Source organism: Oryzias latipes, chromosome 9 (genome assembly GCF_002234675.1).
Source record: "Oryzias latipes chromosome 9, ASM223467v1".
NCBI classification, from domain to species: Eukaryota; Metazoa; Chordata; class Actinopteri; order Beloniformes; family Adrianichthyidae; genus Oryzias; species Oryzias latipes.
Window position 1 is genome coordinate 3160294 of NC_019867.2, and position 16042 is coordinate 3176335.

Genomic DNA, 16042 nt, shown 5'->3' on the forward strand with positions numbered 1-16042 from the left:
ACGCATCTTTAGACAGCAAGGAGACTTGTTGGCAAACGAGGACGAGTGGCTTATGAGCCGGTTCCGACTTCCTCTGCGGGCTTTTGGGGGTGTGTCACCCGGTGCATCTGGCGCATCGGTGTTCCCCCCTGCGCCTCAGTCACCACTCCACTTAAAAGGGATTCCCCAATTATTGCCGCCAGTCTCTCATCAGGAGGGGTCAGCTCCGGTGTCCCCCCCCCCCCCCACACACACACACCCGTGTGTGGGTGTGGGTGTGGGGGGGGGGGGGGTACAGCGCTAGACGTTTTTTTGCTTTGACTTTGATGTCCGACCTTTTCTTTTTTATTTCGGCCACGGTCCGAGGTCGTGAGGCTACAGCATTTTCGGCTTCTGCCGCCGTCTGCCACTCACGTGCCTTTTTAGCATTTGTAATGCCCACACTGTGCCCTCCAAACAACATTATTCTCCTCTTTTCCACCTCGCCAACGATAACTTCTACTTCACATTGAGTGAAGTTACGTTTTTTTGATTTTCTCTCCGTGTTTGGCATGGTTTCGCAATCAATGAATATTCATTTGTGGGCGTTTCACGGACTATTTATGGGCAACTATAGGCGTGTGATGAGGCCGCAAAAGCTGCGCAGCATTTAGGATTGGTTGTGATTTATTAAGAGAAAGATGCGTAGGATGTGCGTGCGCACGGTTTTATAACTCCGAATATTTCTGTGCGTACGCACGTCCTATGTTTCATCCGTACGCCACTTCTGACGCAAATCCTACGCAAAGTTTTATAAATGAGGCCCCAGGAGGCGAGCTCACATCACCCCAATTTTAAAATCCCTGCTTTGGCTCCCCATATGCTTCATGATTCATTTTAAGATACTTTTAACAGTTTTTAAATGTCTTAACGGTCTTGCGCCTTCTTACTTATCAGGGGCCTCATTTATAAAACAGACGCCGAAAATGCTGTAGCCTCACAACCTCGGACCGTGGCCGAAATAAAAAAGAAAAGGTCGGACATCAAAGTCAAAGCAAAAAAACATCTAGCGCTGTACCCCCCCCCCCCCCCCCCACACACACACAGACACACCCGTGTCTGCCACGGGTGTGGGGGGGGGGGGGGGGGGGGGACACCGGAGCTGACCCCTCCTGATGAGAGACTGGCGGCAATAATTGGGGAATCCCTTTTAAGTGGAGTGGTGACTGAGGCGCAGGGGGACACCGATGCGCCAGATGCACCGGGTGACACACCCCCAAAAGCCCGCAGAGGAAGTCGGAACCGGCTCATAAGCCACTCGTCCTCGTTTGCCAACAAGTCTCCTTGCTGTCTAAAGATGCGTTCACTCCGAATTCTTCCATTTGCCACATCTTCTAAGAGCGCAAGATCAGCCATTGTGCGTCATTACGCATTTTGATGGGGCATTTTATTTCCATCCATTTAATTACATCTGACAAGCTACAGATGTCGGTAATAATCGACGTGGAAATGGGAAATTGATCAGCGCAAATTTAATTTCTTGTTGCTTTCTGAATGGTCGAGACATACGCCATACATTGTTTCATCAAAAATAAAACAAACTAAAGGCATATGCATGAATACCATAATTCTGTAGCTTATGAAGAAATGTTTTACTATGAAAACAACTTTCCCCAGTGGACAATTAATGCATCTCTATCTATCCATCTGTCTGTCTGCACCTATATCTGCTCCGCCAGACGGACACATTGACGAGAATATCAGTTTTGTACATTATTTCGTTCTGTTAAATATATTATTTATGAGGATGAATTGCACAACATGCCAATATTGCAGAAAATATTTCACTTTTCTTTTTGCAATTATGTGTTCATTTGAATTTCTGTTGTAATTTTCGTTTGATTTTTTTTTTGTTTGTTTCACTGCTGAACGATCAAACGTGTTCGTGTTTGTGTAGCTGTTAATTGTAAGACTTGCTTTGTGAAGTCTTCATGTTATTTCTGAGAGGCAGTATTGTCATTTTCACTTTCACGTGTTTCTTCCATGTGCCGACGGTGTCGCCGTTTCTCATTTCACCCGTTTTTGTGCGTACGCCTGGGTCAGAGCTTGCGTGAAGGACCGCACATTTTCCCGTCAAGTTTGCTTTTTATAAATCTCAACTATTGCGTAGAGAGTGGCGTACGCCTTCTTTTGTGCGTACGCAACGTTTATAAATGAGGCCCCTGGTCTTGGTGAGAACTCGTGCAGCAGAATTTTGGAGAAGCTGAAGGTTCCAGCAAGCAGGGCGTTACAATAATCAACTTTACTCATGATAAAAGCATGCATTAGCATCTCCATATTAGCAAGAGAGAGTAGTGTGCGGACCCTAACCAGATTTCTAAGATGATAAAAACCAGTTTTAACCACCTGTTTCATATGGGGGATAAAATTTAGCTTAGAGTCGAAGATAACGCCCATGTTTCTGACCGTTTCTGAATGACTTAATGAAAGTTCCTGTAGCTTCAGAAACGGTTTCTCTCTTTTGGCTTCAGGACAGATAACTAAAATACATTTGGTTTTGACTCAAAGTTATGGAAACAAGGCTGGAGATGATAATAAAAAACAAAGATTTAGTATTAAGTAAATAAAAGTAAACATTTCTATTGATACAAAAATTGCGCTAAAAAAGAAAACTGCTTCTAAATTACAACATTTTAACCAAAGAGCAGAGATCTTCTCCCCTGTGTTTGTGCAAAATGAACTTGGACAGGATTTCTCAGAAGTGTGCAAACAGATGCGATCACAGACTATCACTTCTGCAGATAAGATGAATTCTCTAGCTTCAATCTTTGGTCTTCGCTTTAAATTCCAGACCCTTTAGTGAGATGAGCTCATCGACAAACGGATGTTCAGGCTTAACATAAACAGAACGCTATCAGAGGAAGCCACAGACTCACTCATGAAAAGCCTTTGTGGGAGGAAAGTGGGAGATATTCACAAGTGTAAAAAAAATCCTCAAAGATTCTTTGTGATGACGCTCACCTTCACTTGGCTGACCTCAAGCAAATCCCAGTGACCGCCGTGTGATCTAATGTGAACAGTGTACACGAGGCAAACTGTTAACACACCAGATCCCACCAAAGACCCGCCGTTAGAAACTAACAAGCTCAGTCTTTGGGTCATTTTTAAAAGCATTTGCTCGTCCCGCAGAAACATGGACACGGACTCGCCCACCGTATCAGTTCTTAACAAAAAATATTAAATTGGAATTGAAGCAGCTTCAAAGACCCGTTAAAAATAGGGTTTTTGGTGTTTTTAACATGTTCTTGTGTCCTTTTTCTGATTGCATTTCTTAGTATTTATTCAAGTTGTTGTGAATCAGGAGCAGAAAAAAAAATATTGCTTGAAAAAGATCGTATTTGTGAAAATATAGAAAAGGGGGGCCACAAACTCCGCAATGGGGGAGGGGGCAGGCCCACACCAATGGTCCCGCCCACAACTAGGAGGTACCTTTCTAATGACCTCCTGAACTGTGTCATAGAAAACGGCTGTTTTTTTATTTTTACCAAAAACCCCATAATCATAATTAAAAGACCACCAGATGATGGGAGTCAGACTTTAACAACCTATGAGCATATAAAGCGATCATTACTGGAAAAAAAAATCTTCAAGAGGAAGGAAAAACTTTGCCACAAATTTGCATTTGAACAAATTTGCCAAATGCCCTTGGTTAACTACCGTCTACAAAATGCTTGTAAAAAGAAAATAACCTCTATAAGAATTTCTTAAAACAGAGGACATAAGATATAAGTCATATAAAAATAAACTAACTTAAATAACATGGCACTGTAAAAAAGTTTACTTTAATAATCTACTGAATGAAAATAAAAACAACGTAAAGCGAGTTTGGGAAATATTAAATAACGTCATTAAAAATGGGACAAAAAGCCAAACATATCCAGAGTTCTTTACAGATGAGAAGGGTCAAAGCTTTAACATCAATGAAGCAGCAAACAGTCTCAATAACTATTTTGTAAACGTGGGTCCAGAGTTGGCAGCGGAAATTCCAAAATGCAAAACCAGCAAAGACAATAATCCACTCATCGAAAGGATCCCACACTCAATCTTTCTCTCTGATGTGAACCAAAATGAGCTGATATCAATTGTAGATAAATTCAAGAGTAACAACTCCAAAGATTGTGAAGATATAGATATGAAGGTGGTGAAAAAGGTAATTATTAGTATCTCTAAGCCTTTAACAGACATGTAACTTATCATTACAAACTGGGAGATTCCCAAACCAAATGAAAATTGCAAAAGTGATTCCGATCTATAAGAGTGGAGACAAACACCAATTTACAAACTATAGACCTGTCTCTCTTCTTCCACAATTCAATCATTTTAGAAAAAATATTGACAAATATAACTTTATAAATGAAAACTATCAGCTATCATTGATGCTGTGGAGGAAATCACAAATGCTCTGGACAAAAAGAAATATGCAGCTGGAATTTTCATTGACTTAAAAAAAGCATTTAACACTCTCAACCATGACATCCTACTTGACAAACTGGAAATGTATGGGATAAGAGGAATAGCGCTAACTTGGGTCAAAAGCTATTTAACGGGAAGAAAACAATTTGTCAAGATGAATCAGAAACCAAAGAGATAAGTTGTGGTGTCCCACAAGGATCAATCCTGGGCCCGCTACTATTCAATATTTACATAAATCTTCTTTTTCTTTCGGCTTTTCCCATCAGGGGTCGCAACAGCGAAACAACCACTCTTTCGAATATAAGTTGCATGGTTAACTTGGCAATGTTTTATGCCGGATGCCCTTCCTGATGCAACCCTCTCAATTTATCCGGGCTTGGGACCGGCACAGAAGCAGAGAAGGGAACACGGAGCAACCCGGATTCGAACCCTGGTTCCGCGGACGGAAGGCGCCGCAAACCAGCACGAGCTAAACTGGCTCCCAGGTATTCAATATTTACATAAATGATATGTATTTAATGTTTCAAAGCTTATGAAACTCACTTTGTTTGCTGATGACACAAACATATTCTATTGTACACATAATCATATGGAACTTATCAATGTGGTAAACACAGAGTTAAACAAAATAAAATTATGGATGGATTACAACATATTATCTTTGAACCTAGATAAAACCAAAGTGATGTTTTTTGGAAACGCAAATAAAGAGCTCTCAATTGAAATAAATAATATCTTAATTGAAAGTGTTACAGAAATCCAATTCTTAGGGGTTGTTATCGATGACAAACTAAAGTCTCAATAAGTATTTCAATCGTAAATAAATCTAAATTATATTAGAATACAACAGTAGATATTTATTGTACTGTTCTTTAATACTACCATATTTCACCTACTGTATAGAAATTTGGGGGAATAATTTTAAGCGCTCACTACATCCTCTCTTTCTACTTCAAAAACGTCAGAGTTGTACATAAAGCCGGATATCTTGATCAAATAAACAATTTATGTTATCAATCTAGACTTTTAAAACTGTATGACCTTGTGGATTTTTACACTGCACAACTTTTATACAGAGCCAGTGGGAAATCGTTACCATTCAATATCCAAAAACAGTTCTTAGAAAATGAAGGAGGAACAAACTGAGGGGATGTAGGAACTTTAAGATCAAACTGATAAGAACCACTAAGAAAAGTTTCTGTGTGTCGGTGTGTGGCACTAAACTTTTGAACGGGTCAAGTAATGAGCTTAAACAATGTTCAAATATCCAAATATTCTATAGTGTTTATGTAAAATAATTCTAACATCTTCAGAGCTATTGAGGATTTTTGACCAAATCTGATCCATTTGTAAATATGAAAAATTCCTGAAAATAAACAAATTGAAATATTGACATATTCTTTATTTTAGTATGACAATAAGTTCATGATTAGACCGTCCAGAAGGTTTGGTGACAGTAGCTTCAGTATCTTCATAACTATTGATAACTTTAGTCATGATTCATATCTATTAAAATTTGAAAAAGTATATGCAACAAGATAAAATAAAGATGGACCTTCCGACAAAATATTTATTGTGACACGAATATACTGACGAGTCTTCATTACCAGTTCATATAAATATAGAAATTTATTCTTTTTTGTGAGATTATTGATTTTTACAGAATGGTGTTTCACAGAGTTTGCACTTTGTTGACGGTCCCTTGGCTTGCTGCCCTTTCTGCATTCACAGCTTGAAGCAAACAATTCTGATTAACAGGCAAAAAAAAAAGAAGGTCTTTTTACTTTAGAAATGCATTTGCGGTTCACTCTCTGAGTTAATACAAAAGGATTGAGATACTTGCTGACACATTTGAACGTTTATCAGAAGAGTTATTGAGGCCGGAAGTCCTAATCTGTGAAGATCTTTCTAACTTTATCAAACCTCAGCTGCAAGAGAATTTAAAATGATGAATCCATGGTTCGCAAGTGAGACTCTGGAAAACCAACTCCGACAAGACAAGAAGACGCAGCAGCAGCTGAGTTTCCGCGGAAAAGGAAAGGCCTGTGTTGGAAGATCGACTCGAGGCTGAGCGCAGCAACTTCCAGCAGATGACAGTGAAAAGCTGTCCATCCTCCCCCCTTTTACTGGGACGCAGCGCCGGCGAGTTACGCCACACTTTGGGACTGCAACTAAAGCTGGGGCTGACGCGTCTGCTTTCACTGTTCTTTGGAGCCGCACGGCAACGAGACGGACTCTGACGATGACGTAGCTGGAAGCTGGTGTGTTTGATAGAAATTAAGCCCAGCTGACTTTGATGGATTTGTGGATGCTGATTGATGACTGAAAAAATGAAAAATAAATCACAACCAACTCAGTTTTGCGCTCGCTGCCTTTTTAAAACACACACCAGCATGCATGTTTTACTGGTATGTGTTAACGTTAAATACAAAAAAAAAAACACCCATAACTAACTGAAACAGTGCAGTTTAATCCAGTGCCGTTGTATTGTAAGGAGAGGAGTGTGTTATGGGAAATAATATGGCTTTAATTGCGTGTTTGTGTTTCTGGCAGGTCAGTGCGTGGTGTGACTCTTTGACTATCACAGTTAAAAATGTCGGCTCTTTGTGTCAAACTTGTTCGCCACCCCTTGTTAGTGTTAGAGGCTTTAAAAAAAAGGCGGATGTAACGTGGATTAAAACCTTAACCAACGACCCAAGACCAAGGTAAGAAAGTGCGGCTGGTTTTTTTGTGCTGCAAGTTTTTCTCATGTGTAAATCACTGCATTTGTTACCGTTTTAATCCTTTTAATCCACGTTACAGTCTTTTCTATTAAAGCCCCTAAAAGAAAGTCCTGCCTCGCTGGACATGACATGTAAATTTTAGCTAATCAGATCAACCAGAAAGGTTACTGCCCCCAAGTGACAAAAACGGCCCCTTAACACTGAGCGTAAATCCTGGTGAGGGCGCAAAAAGGAACTGACCACGCAGGATCCCCGCTCAGTGATTTGTTTTTTTTTGTTTTTTTAACTTGTCCTGTCCAACAGCTAGGCAGGCAGATGAGAGCTGAGGGCCTCTTGTGTTGGAAATATTTTACTTTAACAAGAGGGGTTATTAATCTTCAGACAAACCAAAGGTATGTCTGAATAAACCCCTTTTGTAATTGAGGCCAAACTTTATTAATTTCAATCATGTTTGAAAATCTTTGGTGTTGGACCGGACGGAAAAGGAAAGAGGGGAAGAAGAGAGAGGGACGTCAGAGAGAGGGGGGGGGTAGGGGGTGATAATAGGGGGGAGGGGGGGTAAGACCATGAAGCAGCATAAAGCAACAAGTTTACTGGTTGTTTATCATTACGGTACGGTTCAAATGTAGTACAAAAAGGGCGGGGCCTGTCCACACACACACTCAAATGTTATCAACACACCTGCTTGCTGCAAAAATGTCCACCTGTCGACAAGTCAACATGTACACAAAACAGACAGTGCCCGCACGCACACCCATGCCCCAAAACCAACTAGTGTGAAACACCTCACCCATTCCATCACGCAAACCACTAGTGCAAAGGCGAGCCAACACCCGCGCCCAGGCGAGCGCCCACGCTCCTCCAAAATGGATGGTGGAATGCGAAAAGAAGGAGGGAGAGCCCCGCTCAGTTATAATTGCAGGCCTGCAGTTGTAAAATGCTGGGTCGCTCGGGTAGTATTGCGCCTCCGCGGTTGTAAGGTTCACTCAATCACTTCCTGAATACGCCCGCTCAGTTGTCTTTACGCCCTTTTACTTTATGGCAGAGATGAAACGCCATACACACCGTCACAGCTCTATTCCAAACAGTGCCTGTGATGCGGCAGTAACACGGCAGCAATAAGGGAGTAACAGCACTAACAGGGCTGGTTAAACAAACATACCGGTAAAAGTCACTGAGAGCAGCAGTAACTTATACGGGTCTGCACGGCACGCGCCTTCTGTGCACTAAAACCATGGAAGTCTTCCTCCTCAGTGTAGGATTGGAACTTTAACTTGAAAATAAGCCGCAGGGTTGAAAGCGTGTGACAAAAATAGCGGTTTATAATCCGGAAATTATGATAAATATGTCAGAATGGTCGCTTAATGTGTGTATTTTTACTGGATGTTCGAAAAAAATAAATAAATGTTTTGAATTACCACCCATTTTTAAAACAGCAGACCAGAGTCAGCAAAACAACAAATAATGTCACTTGAAACTATGTCACACTCAAACTTTTTTATGTCAACTTCCTGGTTAACTTCAGCAGTAAACAAAACAAACATTGTTGATTTGGGCCTTTGACAAGAAATCCTGAACATGCTTTCATGACATTTTGTATTCTATTTTTATTCTAATCTATTTAATCCATTTTATTCTCTGAACATATTTCAGTAAACTGAACCTCGGTCTTCATCCACACTTAATAAGAGATTTATTTACTTCCCGTGTTTAGTTTATGTCTTTAAAATCCAACATTATTCTCCATTTTGGAGTGATAATTACATAGCATTAAGTGCCTTTCTACAACACTCCATTAGATCAAACTTCTCTTTTTTTTCAGCTAAAACCGATGCGTTTCAGTGGTAAGGCCCTCAGATTAGAGTCATTTCAAGACAACGTTGTGGGCAGAAGATGCCAGTTGTGACGGAGAACACCTTCAGAAACCACAATCAGAAAAAGGAAACCAACCATCCATCACGTAAGAATCATTAAAAGACCTTTTACTGAAGCAGTGTAGACTCCAGCAACCTACTTTTTTATGTCGACTGGATTGTGTTAAAAACAGAATGATAACAATAATAATAATTTATTTATAATGCAGCTTTCATTAAACATTACCTCAAAGTGCTACAACAAGATGTGAGAAAAAAAAGAACACTAAATAAAAATTAGCCAACTAAACAAAGCTAACTAAAAGCTAAAAAACTAGCACTTAACAATAAGGGTGTGACGGTAACCGCATCACCGTGGTGATGTTTGCTTTTTAATTTTTTTTTTTTTTTTAGTTCTGCATATGGTGCGTGATTGGAACTATAATCAACACATTTAACACATTCATCTTTGCTGATAATTCACTTTTTCTACTAGTCCTATGTGTTCAGACTTCAAAGGTTTCTGGGGGAAACTTTTCATTACTGTTCTCCTTCACTCCGTAACACCAAACATGAACACGCACTGTTAGAGTGCGATAAACATCACTACATGTTTTGTTTGGAAACTATTTTGTGCAGCGCAACGTTACGTGTCCGTATAAACAAAGGCGGAGCCTCCTGCCCCGCCTTCTTCATGGGTGTCAGGCTCACGGCTACTGGAAAGGTGACAAAGTGTCTGCTGTTTGGTATATTACTGGGCAATATATAATATTCTGAGAAGATGTCTGTACCAGAGAGCACAGGTGAAGCCTCGCGTGCAGCTGGAGAGCGATCCGCTGCAGAAGAATCAACACGCACCCCCAACACACTTGTGTGCGCTCCTTCCTCCAACACACGCAGCACGCTGACACACATACACAGTCATTGTACAACACCTATATGGTTAGTTCATTAGGTAGATAGGTAGTAGTGAGTTGTTACTGTTGTTTGTTAATAAAGAATACTGCGTTGTAATTGTATTCATTTGCGACGCGGCCACCGGGGGATTTTGTGTTTGGCGGTTAATCGCGACACCGCGCCCCCTGCTGGTTCATCACATCAAAAATCCCACACCGTCACAGCTCTACTTATTAAAGAGATGCCTTCAAAAGAGCTTTAAAAGAGTTCAGGGTCTGCGATGTTCTGAGATGTAAAGGAATGGAATCATTAAGACGGTGATGAAGCATGAAGAAATGTGTGTTTGGTTTTATCTTTTGGCACTCCCTTAATCATCCAGATGGTTTTAAATTCCTGCGGTGAGTGTAAAGGAGTTTCTCCTGTTGAACGGCAAAGGTACAGGAGTGGCGGTTTGATGGAAACTCACCAAAACGTGGTCGAAGCTGAAGGTACTGATGTAATAGGCAGAGATGTCGCCGTCAGCGAGAGGCTGCGATATCTGGGCGACGATGCCGCATTCATCTGGAAAGATAACACAAAATGAAGGAAAACGATGTCAGAAGAACTGAAATGAAACCATTTTCTTTACTTGAATAATCCATAAGGCAAACAAATATGGATATTGCACAGCTTGATAAATTTGTGATATATTGTGCAGGCCTAAAGGTTTCAAAGAATGCAGGCTGGAAGGTTGGCCCTCAGAACAAAGTCCAGACATCTACAGGCAACAACAGGTCGGTGGAAACCCAGAGAGCTCAGAGTGGAAGACGAGGACTTTCTTACCAAAACCAAGTGGCTGTCCTCCGATCCGGACCATTCTCCAAAGCTCCCCGGAGGAGCTGGTGAACAGAAGATCAGAAGGAAACCTAGAGGAATGAGAGAGAGAAGCTCCACTTCAATCAAATACAATTGATCATGAAATAGTAGAGGTAGAAACACCGACTCGCTTCGAGAACTAGTTCTTTGTCCTGACAAAACTCCACCAAGACGCTTTTATGTGAGGACTCATCTCTTTGAAGGACTTCACAGCAGTTTGCCGTCAGGCAGGAGAAAGTGAAGAGCCTTACTGTCGCTGGGCCTCAGAGTCCATCACCAGGGAGATGTATCCATCGATGAGGGAGAAGGAGAAGAACTTGATGCAGTCCAGCTCCTGGTCTGGAGATTCTTCTTTCGGACTAAAGGAGGAGAGGAGGACTGTTAAACAGAAACCTTCTTTGGTGACCGTTAAAGAGCTTTGGTGACACATCCATGAGTGGAAAATCTTTCTTTCACTAGAATTGATGAATAAGGGCAGCATTATTTCCCACCAAAGACTTTTAGACAAGCGTCTCGATGACGGCATCTTTTTCTGCTGCCGCCACACTAACCACATCTGGGTTGGGGCTTAGCGACGGTCGCACTCCGCCATCCTGTGGCTCAGACAGGTACTGCACGGCTGTGGGGGACGCAGCGTCTCACCTGCTGGAGTAAAAGAGGACGTCGATGAGCGTGGTGGCGATGGACGGCAGTGTGTCCGGGTCCAGAGACATGACACAGAACTGGTTCGGGGGGATCAGCACCGGGTGAACTGTCAGTTGGATGGCTGCAAAGGAAAAGGACAGTTACAAGATCATTTCAAAATAAACGCCATCAAATAATATAAATATATCTTTGGATATCAAAAAGCATTTTTATGCTTAAAAATGACAATTTTAAGGATCTTTTAGAATATTGGAGTAAATTAAAGTGGTTTAAAGGGGAGTCATCGACTTTTTTTTTTTTTTTAACCAGAAATACAACAGTTTGTGTGTGTTTTAATGTAAATCCATTCTCTTTTAGATGCAATCACAAAAGCTGATTCTGACATAGAAATGCATGGTTTGAAAACACAGCAAACATACATGTTCTAACCTTTCCATTTGTTATTTTTAAAAATGTTTTGAAAATCGATGACGAAACATGAAGCAAAGACTGTGATGATGCATGTTTGAATGCAGACAGCTACCACTGATAAAATGTATCATATATGGAAATGCTGGAACTTCCAAAGTAACTTCGTCATGCTCACTTGGATAAGGAAGTTTTAGCAAGAAAAAAAAAAAGTAGGAGAAATCTAAAAAAAAAAAAGAAGAAAAAAAGTAGAAAAACTGCAATCCTTCCATGTTTCGTGTTATGACTTGACAAACTGCAGCCGGCTCAGATCTGGTCTGAGGAAGCTGCAGAAGAGGCATCAAGCCACTGAGGAGGCTTCTGCACAACATTGACAGCAACCAAAAAGAAATAAATGATTGAGCAGTCACACAATCTTTGTGCACCAGATTCTCTTTTCTACAGTTGTAGCTTTTGGAACTTCTACAGAGACCACACGAACTACACCTGCAGGAAAGAGCAGTTAGTTCCATGTCCGCACACATTTTTTATAACTGATTCTTCGATGGAAAGACCATTAACAACCTTTTACACACAGATTGCTCCCTTCCAGTCTAAAAGAAGTGTTCCCCTAATTCCTTTAAACCAACTATTGCAACAAAATAAAAGCATGTGATTCGTGCTCAGTGGCTCCAGTCTATGTGCTCAGTTCAGTTGTTTCTGTGCAACCCTTTGCTGCACAATTTGGCTCAAAAAGCTGAATATTATGAACACACAAAGTGATAAATATTTACTCAACTGTGTGCTTTTAAACCATCCATGCACTTTAAATGAAAGACTTTTAAAAACTTATTTTATTTTTCTTTCTAGAAAGGTTCAAACTTTTTTGCAAGCTTTAATCAAACCTCAATCTGGTAGTTTTAACATTGGTTTGGGGGGAGTTTAGGGAGGGCACAGAGAAGGGCTGACAGTGCTGTACAACCAATCAGGCACTTTCCTTGAATTTACATAAGTATTTGCGATTTCTGTTTACATTTTTTCCCAAAAACGTGTGGTCAGCTTCAAACGTTTTTCCCCAAAAATGCATCTGAACTGCATTGTGCACCTTCTTTGCTGTTCTTCTGAAGGTTGTGTGTCACATCCTGGCAACGCACGGGGACGGACTCTCCCTCCACCTCCTGGTAAATGCTGAATTCTTCCTTTAAGGTGCTGACAACCACAGACAGGTCTTTCTCTCTCACCTGTACCCCAATCATTTGAGAGGAAAATTTTAATTACAAAAGATCTGTTTAAAAAAACCAAAAACACTTGAGTTTAATCATTAAAGTGATTGCTGACACAGGCGTGCGATGCATTTTTGCCCACCTAACATTTCTTGCATGTAATACATCAACCAACTTTGGAGTGTTTGTCAGCTCTGCTGGGAATTAATTATGTAAAATGCAAACACGGTGAATTCCTTTGTCTGGCAGCAGCTGAAAGACCGTCTGGAGGCATCAAAGGAAAAGTCTTCTGAATTAATTTTAAAAAAAGGAGGAAGAGGAGGTCTCTCACCAGGATGAAGTCAGTCTGATATGTGGACAGCATGAATACAGAGACGTGCTGTTGGGCCAGGGGAGCGATGACCGACTTGGCAATCTTGGTCACGCCGACCGCCTGGGAGCTGCTGGAGACGTTGCCGTTGGAGACCACGTTGAGTGGCAGCCAGGTGGAGCTCTCAACCTGGAGGTGCTCTGAGGGCTGCAGCTCTGAGGAAGAAGACATCAGTGGCCCAAAGTCAAACCCGTGCCGTGTATCTGAATGGTTTACATTCTAAAAAAAAATGCACTTAAAATACCAGCAGGGGGCGACTTATGGTCCTGAAAAAAAAATCCAATCAAAAGGGTTTTTGGTGTTTTGTGTTGGTGTTCTCGTAGCATTTTTCTCATGATGGCGGATATATTGAAAGAAAAAGAAGGTGAAAACTGCTTCCCTGAGGTCAAAGGTCAAACCAATATAGCAATACGCAGATAAAAAAACAGATTAGAAAACCTAGAAAGGTCAGCTGTGAAGGCACGGCAGTGGAGGAACACTTTGGCTCTAAAACGCTCAAAAATTCAAATTGAAATTAAACGTCAAATACAATTCTTTGGATGGCAGAATGAAGCTTTTTTCTTCCTACATACTTTACAATAATTCTGATCGTTTGTTATTCATTCAAACTAGTGATATTAATAAAATGATGGGTCAAAACCTGCAGATTTTGCATCCTATAAAAATGCTTTTCATGACCTGAAAAATGAAAAGTGGGCAGATTGAAACTGTGGGCTAAACAGCTGTTTATGGCTTTGTACCATGAAAACTTTGTAGTTTCTGTTTTCTCCTTCAAAGGGCCTCTCTTCTGGTTGGCACATTTCTTTTAAGGACAGCCTCTCATTCTACACAGCTTTCACCTCCTAAAATAGGAACTCGGAAGGAGAAAAAGGAGACCGACGCCTGCAGGCGACGCAAGCCTCAACATCTGAATCTGGAGGAAAGAATCAAGGTAAAAAAAGAGCAAACCGGAAGTGACTTGCATGTCGTCACTTTATGGGTTTTCATTGCCTTTATTTAACAACCAATTTAAAAAAAAAAAACTGTCATCCTGTGAAGAAAATGAAAATTGTGCAAAGCACAGTCTGTAGATCACTGCTGCACTTATTAAACCATAAAAACTCTAAAATGAATCACCAGAAGCAGAGAAACTGTTTCATAAACATTGTATTTGGTTCTCCTTAAATCCTATTTTCACAAAAGATAAACTCATTTTTTTGGAAAACAGTTTAAAATTCTTAGAAAAATATGTCAAAATACATGTTGCAGAAACTACATCAGTGAATTTCACCCACGGTTTTTACCAGAGCTCCAGTGAGGATGTTGCAGAAATGAACAGTTCATCCGTTATCTTTGTTTTCAGAGGCCAATTGAAAGCACTGGCACTTTTGTTATGATGCAGCGTTTTCTGTGATCCTGTTCTTTCAGCGAATCGGGTCACACTCATCCTGCCTGCAGGACGGGAGGAGGAAGGAAGTGCTGAAAACAAAGCTCGACGTTTTGTGGCCAAATCCAAGAAACGACGAGCAGACGCTCGGGATTTAGGACGACTCATCTTCAAGTTAAACTTTTTAAGACGTGAATGTAATAAATAAAGAGCAATTTCTCAGCCTATTTCCCATTTTCTTCCTTTATTCCCATTTTAGGATAAAAAACGAAGCTTCTTTTCTTGTTTGTGGTCAGTGTCGTGATGCTTTAGCGCGCTTCGTTTTCTTTTTTTTCTTTTTTAACCAGCAGTGGGAACATAATGTTGGGGTCCACGGTGACAATCGTGTTTGAAAAAATTACATTTTCAACAAGAAATGTGAAACAGGCTCAGGTATCAAAATCAAGACTTTTTAAGGCATTTTCAAATGTCATAAATTCAAAGCTTTTAAAAGATCCCGTGTCTCCAATAATAAAGATCTTTTCGTTTGAACAGTATTTTCATGGGGATGAAAAATGGGGACGTCCCAATCCCATCAGGTAGTTTCAGACTATTGTTTCATCCAGATAAGGGATCGGGTAGTTATTTTATTCTCTTTATTATGATCAGTGCAAAACCTGCGCAAAATATGGCAAATGTATTGTTAACGCCATATCAAGATGATGTGCAGTAAGAATATCGCAAATCTCTGCAAAAATTGATATAAATTGTTAACTTAAATGAGCTCAAACAATCTTAAGGCAGCTTGAAGAATTTCACGAATCAAATAAATCCATTAATGCATTTGACCAATCGAATGGACCCGTTACATCATTGACCAATCAGATGCAGATCTTTTATGTTAGAAGTTCACCTCCTCTATAGACGAGGGTCTATAGAATAATTTAGTAGTATAATTTAAGTTATGTTGAATTTTATTTAGAAAAAAAAAGGACAGGATGTTTTTGGTTTGTTTGCTATTTCTTCATGTATCGCAAGTAATATCGTCATCGCAATATTGATCACTAACATCGCGAGTTTTCCTCATATCGTGTAGCCCTAATCAGTGCTCTAGATCAGCGATCCCCATCCTTTATTGCGCCACGGACCGGTTTGATGTCTGGCAAAATTCTCACGGACCGGTATGTTATTATATGTGGCGGGACACACGCTGCAGCAACGCAGCAATAAAGTCAGAGACATGTGATAAGTCGTACTCTGCACTTTTATTTTGACACGCTTAGGGCTGCACGATATGAGGAAAACTCGCGATA

The 16042-nt window shown here is 40.6% G+C and overlaps 1 protein-coding gene across 1 annotated transcript in view; it reads right to left on the reverse strand.

Moving 5' to 3' along the window:
* Positions 1-16042, reverse strand: part of LOC101155605 (cytosolic arginine sensor for mTORC1 subunit 1) — a 33397-nt gene that overhangs the window by 9014 nt on the left and 8341 nt on the right. Inside the window, exons 3-8 of the mRNA XM_004072112.4 lie at positions 13346-13539; positions 12897-13032; positions 11402-11525; positions 11011-11118; positions 10727-10809; positions 10371-10465 (exon numbers count right to left, since the gene is read on the reverse strand). Coding sequence (XP_004072160.1) covers positions 10371-10465; positions 10727-10809; positions 11011-11118; positions 11402-11525; positions 12897-13032; positions 13346-13539 — 740 coding nt within the window. The remainder of the gene's footprint in view (positions 1-10370; positions 10466-10726; positions 10810-11010; positions 11119-11401; positions 11526-12896; positions 13033-13345; positions 13540-16042) is intronic.